The sequence below is a fragment of the Ranitomeya variabilis genome, chromosome 5, assembly GCF_051348905.1.
Source record: "Ranitomeya variabilis isolate aRanVar5 chromosome 5, aRanVar5.hap1, whole genome shotgun sequence".
NCBI classification, from domain to species: domain Eukaryota; kingdom Metazoa; phylum Chordata; class Amphibia; order Anura; family Dendrobatidae; genus Ranitomeya; species Ranitomeya variabilis.
In genome coordinates this window covers 253,803,594-253,814,082 of record NC_135236.1, presented here as the reverse complement: position 1 = coordinate 253,814,082, position 10,489 = coordinate 253,803,594, and the positions used below count along the sequence as shown (strand labels likewise).

Below are 10,489 nucleotides of genomic sequence, written 5' to 3'. Positions count from 1 at the left end.
GTCAGGGGAACACGCACTCCTCCCCGTCAGCGGAACACGCACTCCTCCCCGTCAGCGGAACACGCACTCCTCCCCGTCAGCGGAACACGCACTCCTCCCCGTCAGCGGAACACGCACTCCTCCCCGTCAGCGGAACACGCACTCCTCCCCGTCAGCGGAACACGCACTCCTCCCCGTTAGCGGAACACGCACTCCTCCCCGTCAGCGGAACACGCACTCCTCCCCGTCAGTGGAACACGCACTCCTCCCTGTCAGTGGACGGCGACATCGCCGCTGGGAGCGACACCACTGGCTGCACCTAGCGCTGCTGCCGCCCAGCCCTCAGTATACCACAGCGCCCCCAGCGGTGCCTTGTATAAAACACACCACGTACATATCCCGCCCAAAGACGGAACCTCCGCTCGTGACGTGTCACATGGCGCAATCATGTGACCGTGACATCATGAAGGTCCTTCTGAGGAAAGGTCCTGAACAGTTTGTGCAGGGTTGAGCCTAGAGTGTATGGGCTCCTTCCAGGTCCTGACTGCAGCCCATACACTCTAGCCAGCTCACTACTGAAGATGCTAGAGTGTATGGGCTCCTTCCAGGTGCCTGACTGCAGCCCATACACTCTAGCCGGCTCATTACTGAAGATGCTAGAGTGTATGGGCTCCTTCCTGGTATATATTATTGTAGATATAGACTGTACAGACTCCTTTCAGGCATATATTATTGTAGATATAGACTGTACGGGCTCCTGTCAGGTATATATTACTATAGATATACTGTAGACTGTACGGGCTCCTGTCAGGTATATATTATTGTAGATATAGACTGTACGGGCTCCTGTCAGGTATATATTATTGTAGATATAGACTGTACAGGCTCCTTCCTGGTTCCCTGACTGCAGTCCATACACTCTAGCCGGCTCACTACTGAAGATGCTAGAGTGTATGGGCTCCTTCCTGGTATATATTATTGTAGATATAGACTGTACGGGCTCCTGTCAGGTATATATTATTGTAGATATAGACTGTATGGGCTCCTTCCTGGTTCCCTGACTGCAGCCCATACACTCTAGCCGGCTCATTACTGAAGATGCTAGAGTGTATGGGCTCCTTCCTGGTATATATTATTGTAGATATAGACTGTACAGACTCCTTTCAGGCATATATTATTGTAGATATAGACTGTACGGGCTCCTGTCAGGTATATATTATTGTAGATATAGACTGTACGGGCTCCTGTCAGGTATATATAAGCGATGATATCAGAATGTATGGGCTCCTGTCAGGTGTATATTAGTGATAATATCAGAATGTATGGGCTCCTGTCAGGTATATATTAGTGATGGTATCAGAATGTATGGGCTCCTGTCAGGTATATATTAGTGATGATATCAGAATGTATGGGCCCCGTCAGGTATATATATTAGTGATGGTATCAGAATGTATGGGCCCCTGTCAGGTATATATTAGTGATGGTATCAGAATGTATGGGCCCCTGTCAGGTATATATTAGTGATGATATCAGAATGTATGGGCCCCTGTCAGGTATATATTAGTGATGATATCAGAATGTATGGGCTCCTGTCAGGTATATATTAGTGATGATATCAGAATGTATGGGCTCCTGTCAGGTATATTAGTGATGGTATCAGAATGTATGGGCCCCTGTCAGGTATATATTAGTTATGATATCAGAATGTATGGGCTCCTGTCAGGTATATATTACTGATGATATCAGAATGTATGGGCTCCTGTCAGGTATATATTACTGATGATATCAGAATGTATGGGCCCCTGTCAGGTATATATTACTGATGATATCAGAATGTATGGGCCCCTGTCAGGTATACACTCACCGGCCACTTTATTAGGTACACCATGCTAGTAACGGGTTGGACCCCTTTTGCCTTCAGAACTGCCTCAATTCTTCGTGGCATAGATTCAACAAGGTGCTGGAAGCATTCCTCAGAGATTTTGGTCCATATTGACATGATGGCATCACACAGTTGCCGCAGATTTGTCGGCTGCACATCCCAAAGATGCTCCATACAAGGCAGGATGGATCCATGCTTTCATGTTGTTTACGCCAAATTCTGACCCTACCATCCGAATGTCGCAGCAGAAATCGAGACTCATCAGACCAAGCAACGTTTTTCCAATCTTCTACTGTCCAATTTCGATGAGCTTGTGCAAATTGTAGCCTCAGTTTCCTGTTCTTAGCTGAAAGGAGTGGTACCTGGTGTGGTCTTCTGCTGCTGTAGCCCATCTGCCTCAAAGTTCAACGCACTGTGCGTTCAGAGATACTCTTAGGCCTACCTTGGTTGTAACGGGTGGCGATTTGAGTCAGTGTTGCCTTTCTATCAGCTCGAACCAGTCTGCCCATTCTCCTCTGACCTCTGGCATCAACAAGGCATTTCCGCCCACAGAACTGCCGCTCACTGGATTTTTTTTCTTTTTCGGACCATTCTCTGTAAACCCTAGAGATGGTTGTGCATGAAAATCCCAGTAGATCAGCAGTTTCTGAAATACTCAGACCAGCCCTTCTGGCACCAACAACCATGCCACGTTCAAAGGCACTCAAATCACCTTTCTTCCCCATACTGATGCTCGGTTTGAACTGCAGGAGATTGTCTTGACCATGTCTACATGCCTAAATGCACTGAGTTGCCGCCATGTGATTGGCTGATTAGAAATTAAGTGTTAACAAGAAGTTGGACAGGTGTACCTAATAAAGTGGCCAGTGAGTGTATATTAGTGATGATATCAGAATGTATGGGCCCCTGTCAGGTATATATTATTGTAGATATAGACTGTATGGGCCCCTGTCAGGTATATATGCTGCAATTGTTCTCGTATGCTGATTTGGCATGAAAAAATAATCACAGATGTGATCTGCCCCATAGATTAACACTGGTCCGAGTGCCATGCGATGCTTTCTCACATAGCGCTCATCCGTATTCTGCGCTAGTGTGACCCCGGCCTTAAACTTATGAAGCGACACAGACCACCTGCAGTTCAGCCACCATCAATATTTAAATTACAAGTTTTTCACCATCCAAAAAAATGCTAATTTTAACCTAGTTCCATAGGTTTCTTAAAGGGAACCTGTCACCAGGTTTTCCCCATATATAGTACCACCAGCACCTATATGCCCTTATACACACCCTTCTAGAGTGCTGTACCGTATGTACTCGCATAAAAGCCGAAATTTTTTTGGGCAGAAAGAGACCCTCTCGGCTTATACTCGAGTCATTGTCGGCGGGGAAGCGGCGGCTGTCACATACTCACCTGCTCCTGGCACGGTCCCTGCATGTCCGATGGTCTCCGGGCAGCTCTTCCTGTGTTCAGCGGTCACGTGGTTCTGCTCATTAATGAATATGAATTTAATACACCGCACACTCTAAGTGTATCATTTGTGAAAAACTTGAAATTTATTGAAGTGCTATAGACATATCATTCAACAATGCAGAATTCGACCAGAAGTCAAACTGACAACGTTTCGACTCCTCCCGAGTCTTTATCAAATGGTCGCTTAGCAAGGTGAATAGTAGTATAGCATAAATAGTATCATCGTAGCATAAAGAGTATCTTATAAAATGGTATTAATAATAGGCAGGTGGCCTTACGTTATGGTACCGCAAGTATAGTCTTTCAGAGTTGGTAGGAGTACTAAAAGTATTTTTGTAGCTCAAAGAATGCGATGTTCCTGTTGTGCCGTAAAGCGAATCATGGCAGGCTCTGTGGGTAGTAAGAGGATTAGCCTCGTGTGGTATATGGACAGCAGATGGGTCTAACGTGACGTAGGTACTGCCTAGGACTACTTGTAGTGTGGGGCTATTTGTGAAGTTCCTCTGGCAATATTAGTAGATAGGTAGCAGCAGCTACCATGAAGCTGAAGACAGGGTACTTCTTTATAAGCAAGGCTCCACACAGGCTGTATGCGGCGGAAGCAAAGAGTGGGTTGCATAAATGGCAAAAGGGGCCATGGGTTGGAGACCTCTTAGGGTGCTGGGGTGTAGGCGGCGCTCCTGCGCCTTGCTGTAACGGCAGGAGCGCCGCCTACACCCCAGCACCCTAAGAGGTCTCCAACCCATGGCCCCTTTTGCCATTTATGCAACCCACTCTTTGCTACCGCCGCATACAGCCTGTGTGGAGCCTTGCTTATAAAGAAGTACCCTGTCTTCAGCTTCATGGTAGCTGCTGCTACCTATCTACTAATATTGCCAGAGGAACTTCACAAATAGCCCCACACTACCAGTAGTCCTAGGCAGTACCTACGTCACGTTAGACCCATCTGCTGTCCATATACCACACGAGGCTAATCCTCTTACTACCCACAGAGCCTGCCAGGATTCGCTTTACGGCACAACAGGAACATCGCATTCTTTGAGCTACAAAAATACTTTTAGTACTCCCACCAACTCTGAAAGACTATACTTGCGGTACCATAACGTAAGGCCACCTGCCTATTATTAATACCATTTTATAAGATACTCTTTATGCTACGAGGATACTATTTATGCTATACTACTATTCACCTTGCTAAGCGACCATTTGATAAAGACTCGGGAGGAGTCGAAACGTTGTCAGTTTGACTTCTGGTCGCATTCTGCATTGTTGAATGATATGTCTATAGCACTTCAATAAATTTCAAGTTTTTCACAAATGATACACTTAGAGTGTGCGGTGTATTAAATTTAATCTTAGTGTGTTAGGACATCCCAGTCCTCTACACCTGCACCTCGCCTTATTTCAACCTTAGTGCACACCAATTTCTTCTCCATTAATGAATATGGACGCATAATGGTTAAGGCTATGTGCGCACGTTGCAGATTTGCTTGAGGAAATGTCTGCATGGTTAGTGCGTCTCTTAGCAGAAAACGCAGTGGAAATTCTGTACTTTTTTATGCGGATTTGATGCGTTTCTGTAAATCGTGAGCGCTAAATAAAGATATATTAAAAAATAAATAAAGGAATTTGATGCATTTCCTTATTCAATCTCTTCACGAGATACCCTCATTAATATTAACTAAAGACATACACACCCATGTAGGAGCATTAACATAATTAACCTACATATGCTGTAAAAAAAACAACTAAGAAACCTGCGTGAAATGCAATGTTTATTTTTCAAAAAATAAAACCTGCATGGGCTCCCGCATAATTTTCATAACCAGCAGTGGGAAAGCTGACAGCTGATGTTACTATTCTGGAAAGGAGCCAATAACCATAAAGGTTCCCAGGCTATTAATATCAGCTCACAGCTGTTTGCTTAGCCTTTACTGGCTATTTTACAGGGGGACACAAAATATTGACATAAAATCCAACCAGCAAATGCTAGGCAGACAGCTGTAGGCTGATATTTATAGCCTGTGAAGAGGCCATGGATATTGGCAGCCCCACAGGCTAAAAACCATCAGCTGTCAGCCGTCCCAGAAATGGTGCATCTTATAGATGTGCCAATTCCGGCACTTAGCCTCGCTCTTCCCACTTGCCCTGTAGCAGAGGGGTTCATAATTGTGCGGTTGATGTCACCTTTTTATTGTCAAGTAACATCAAGCGCACAGGTTAGTAATGGAGAGGCATCTATCAGACATCTCTCCATAACTAAGCTGGCCTAATGTCACCTTACAATACAAAGGTGACATTAACCCCTTATTACCCCATATGCCACCGCTACAGGGCAGTGAGAAGACAGAGGCTGAGTGCCAGAATTGGCGCATCTTACAGATGCACCTTTTCTGGGGTGGCAATAACCATGGTCCCTCTCTAGGCTATAATATCTGTCCTCAGTCACTGGCTTTCCCTCTGTGGCACAGAAAATTGTGCGGGAGCCCACGCCAGATTTTTCAGTGAAAACATTATTAAATACATACAGGCCCCAAATTTTACACACACACACACACACTACTAACCGTATTAGTCACTGACCTATATAAGTCTAACTGTTCTGCAATGGTTTACTGTATGTAAACCATGTCTCCTATCCTGTCAGCCTCTGCAATGATTTAACAGAAGCCGACAAATTAACTATCAGCTATTCCGCTGTCCGTGTAATATATTATATATATATATATATATACACACAAATACATATACACACACACACATACATACACACAGACAGTACAGACCAAATGTTTAGACACCTCATTTAAAGATTTTTCTGTATTTTTATGACTATGAAAACTGTACATTCACACTGAAGGCATCAAAACTATGTGGAATTATATACTTAATAAAAGTGTAAGGCAACTGAAAATATGTCTTATATTCTAGGTTTTTCAAAGTGGCCACCTTTTGCTTTGATGACTGCTTTGCACACTCTTGGCAGTCTCTTGATGAGCTTCAAGAGGTAGTCACTGGGAATGGTCTTCCAACAATCTTAAAGGAGTTCCCAGAGATGCTTAGCACTTGATGGCCCTTTTTGCCTTCACTCTGCGGTCCAGCTCACCCCAAACCATCTCGATTGGGTTCAGGTCTGGTGACTGTGGAGGCCAGGTCATCTGGCATAGCACCCCATCACTCTCCTTCTTGGTCAAATAGCCCTTACACAGCCTGGAGGTGTGTTTGGGGTCATTGTCCTGTTGAAAAATAAACGATGGTCCAACTAAAAGCAAACCGGATGGTATAGCATGTCGCTGCAAGATGCTGTGGTAGCCATGCTGGTTCAGTATGCCTTCAATTTTGAATAAATCCCCAACAGTGTCACCAGCAAAGCCCCCCACACCATCACACCTCCTCCTCCATGCTTCACGGTGGAAACCAGGCATTTAGAAACCATCCGTTCACCTTTTCTGTGTGCGACGTGTGGCAATCCGTCCCGATGTGTTGCTAATGAAAGTCTATGGAGAAAAAATGCATCATGCAGGCAACTTTGCAGGATGCGTTTTTTTCTCCAAAACGACGCATTGAGACGTACAGCAAGCGACGTTAGTGTGAAAGTAGCCTTAACGGAGGAAGAAGGCTGCCGTCCGCAGCCCTGCCGAACGCTGGTGTGAAACCAGCCTACGGCTGTTATTATAGCACCTTCCATGTGTTAAGGTACCTTCACACTAAACGATATCGCTAGCGATCCGTGACGTTGCAGCGTCCTGGCTAGCGATATTTGACACGCAGCAGCGATCAGGATCCTGCTGTGATATCGCTGGTCGTTGAACAAAGTTCAGAACTTTATTTGGTCGTCAGACTGGCGTGTATCGTCGTGTTTGACACCAAAAGCAACGATACCAGCGATGTTTTACACAGGGCCGCGCTTAGTAACCCGATGTTTACCCTGGTTACCAGTGTAAAATGCAAAAAAACAAACAGTACATACTCACCTTCGCATCCCCCGGCTTCCCACACTGACTGAGCGCCGTAAAGTGAAAGTACAGCACAGCTTTGCTGTTAGGGCCGGCGCTCAGTCAGTACTGGAAGCGGACGCCGGGGGACGCGAATGTAAGTATGTACTGTTTGTTTTTTTTACATTTTACGCTGGTAGCCAGGGTAAACATCGGGTTACTAAGCGCGGCCCTGCGCTTAGCAACCCGATGTTTACCCTGGTTACCCGGGGACCTCGGCATCGTTGGTCGCTGGAGAGCGGTCTGTGTGACAGCTCTCCAGCGATCAAACAGCGACGCTGCAGCGATCGGCATCGTTGTCGCTATCGCTGCAGCGTCGCTTAATGTGAAGGTACCTTAACACAGATACATCATGGGCTTGTCCTGCCCTGCGCATGAAATGAAAGGCAAAAATACAATGTGGAGACTTCATCAGAGCAATGTTTTATTTACATTCAGAACTGGTTTAAGAGGAACAAATTACCATTTCCCACAGAAATCTCAGACTTTTACTTATAGAAATACTGGATAAATATCATTTTACCATTAGATATAGAAACATTTCCAATTTTATAAAACTGCATTTTTTGCATTGAATAACTTTATGCCTTTGCTTGTTTCATTTTATGCATTTCTAAAGTATTGTAAAACTGTAGTATGCTGTTGGTGCATGCGGGCTGGACTGTCGGTTTGGTATGTGGCTCTGTTCCCCCCAGGCCTGCCTCCGATGTCTGAGATTTCGGTGTCCCAGACCAGAGATCATAATACCGGCCTTGAATTGTGAAGGACACGGCAGCCGACCCTGAGAAACATCCAAGGTGGGAACGCCCCATCATGTCGAAGAGAGTCTGCTAGATCCAGGCCTAGCAGACCAGTGCTGGTGGGTTCATGGATGCCAGGAGGGGGTTGGCCTAAAGGCCCCGTCTCACATAGCGATTTACCAAAGATCACGACCAGCGATACGACCTAGCCGTGATCGTTGGTAAGTCGTTGTGTGGTCGCTGGGGAGCTGTCACACAGACCGCTCTCTCCAGCGACCAACGATCAGGGGGAACGACTTCGGCATTGTTGAAACTGTCTTCAATGATGCCGAAGTCCCCCTGCAGCACCCGGGTAACCAGGGTAAACATTGGGTTACTTAAGCGCAGGGCCGCGCTTAGTAACCCGATGTTTACCCTGGTTACCAAAAAAAACAAACACTACATACTCACCATCTGATGTCCGTCAGGTCCCTTGCCGTCTGCTTCCTGCTCTGACAGTGCCGCCGTACAGTGAGAGCAGAGCGCAGCGGTGACGTCACTGCTGTGCTCTCACTGTACGGCCGGCGCTCACAGTCAGAGCAGGAAGCAGACGGCAAGGGACCTGACGGACATCAGATGGTGAGTATGTACTGTTTGTTTTTTTACATTTACGCTGGTAACCAGGGTAAACATCGGGTTACTAAGCGCGGCCCTGCGCTTAGTAACCCGATGTTTACCCTGGTTACCAGTGAAGACATCGCTGGATCGGTGTCACACACACCGATTCAGCGATGTCAGCGGGACCTCAACGACCAAAAAATGGTTCAGGCCATTCCGACACGACCAGCGATCTCACAGCAGGGGCCTGATCGCTGGTACGTGTCACACATAGCAAGATCGCTACTGAGGTCGCTGTTGCGTCACAAAACTTGTGACTCAGCAGCGATCTCGCTAGCGATCTCGCTATGTGAGACGGGGGCTTAAAGGAAGGTCTCGTCTTTTCCTGGCGGGTCGGAGAGTTGTCCCGTCGGTTTTTTGGACAGAACATTTCCAAGACAACCAAAATTGAACAGCAGATCTCTTGGGAGGCAGACTTTAGTACTCTGTTGCAGAAGCGAAGTACTCTTAAACTGATAGGTGCAGAGTAGGACGCACTAGAAAGTTGGCGTGCATGATTGTTCAGGGCACTGGCGGTGTGGACCGGCCACCAGAGAAGTCCTAGACCGAAGCCTGGATATTTTAAGAGCAGGGTCACAGGAGCCTCTGGAAAACATGGAGGCTGCATGAATAGGAAGGTTTCCCCAGGAGACGTCCATATTGCTCAGGGGCAAACTAGGACATACTTGTCCTGTCCATTTTTTTTTTTTTTTTTTTTTTTTAAAGAAGCCCCCTCACTGCCTGGTAGGATATATGTGTCCTGAAGATCACACATCATTCTTCACAGACCGATGATGAAGATGGGCATGGAATAACCTGGACGCAGACCTTTCGGCGGCTGGCACATAACGGATTAGTCTTCCCTCCCTACTCTATCTGGCTCTGGGGGGGCCGGAGGGTAGGGGGATTCGTGGCATGGACCGTCCTCTGGGGAACCACAAACACTCTTGATGTGTTAGGGCCTTGCCTCGTAGACCACAGATGATACGGTAGTGACAATTCTAGGTGGGAGATTAGAGTGACAATTCCACTGTCGCCCTCAAAAGCCGTATCTGAAAAAAAAAAAAGAAAAGAAAAAGGAAAATCGTTAATAAAAAAAAACCCCAAAACCTAAGTCAGAACTGGGCTGGGTGGTCCAGACCCATGTCTGCCTCCTACTGACATTAAGCTAAAAAGGATTAGCTTCGTGCCAGTTGGTGGTGTGGCCTACTCTACAGGGAAATACCTCAAAAAAATTTTTGCATAGCATAAGCAGCATACACTCATATTTTTTTTGTGTACCCCAATGAAGCATTAGCCCCCCCCACATCAACCAGATGGCCACACAGCATAAACTCGCTCCCCCAGTCAGAAACCTCCACCTCACATTAACCAGCGGGCCACACAGCATAACCTCGCTCCCCCAGTCAGAAACATTTACCTCACATTAACCAGCGGACCCCACAGGATAAATCCAAAGCCCACCAGACATTCCCTCCCCTCAAGCGTAAATCCAAATATGACGCCCCCTGCCCCAACCATAAATCCCATCAGACACCCCCTCCAATCGAACGCCACCCTAGCTTAAACTCTCATCGGACGTCCAACCCCCACAAACCCCCATCGGACGTACAACCCCCACCGGACGCGGAACCCCCCACCCAGCAGAAACCCCCAGATGCAGACCCCCCACCCCGCACAAACCCCCATCACACGTGGACCCCCCCCCACCCAGCACAAACCCCCATCGGACGTGGACCCCCCCCACCCAGCACACACCCCCTTCGGACGTCCAACCCCCACA

The 10,489-nt window shown here is 46.9% G+C and overlaps 1 protein-coding gene across 3 annotated transcripts in view; it reads left to right on the top strand.

The window, feature by feature from the left end:
• The first annotated feature begins 332 nt into the window (after positions 1 to 332).
• SNUPN (snurportin 1) overlaps positions 333 to 10,489 on the top strand; it is a 46,426-nt gene continuing 36,269 nt past the window's right edge. For 2 of the 3 annotated variants that reach the window (XM_077264074.1, XM_077264073.1), the window contains exon 1: positions 333 to 485. In XM_077264074.1, coding sequence (XP_077120189.1) covers positions 416 to 485 — 70 coding nt within the window. In that variant the 5' untranslated portion in view covers positions 333 to 415. The remainder of the gene's footprint in view (positions 486 to 10,489) is intronic. The other variant, XM_077264075.1, reaches the window with a different exon arrangement.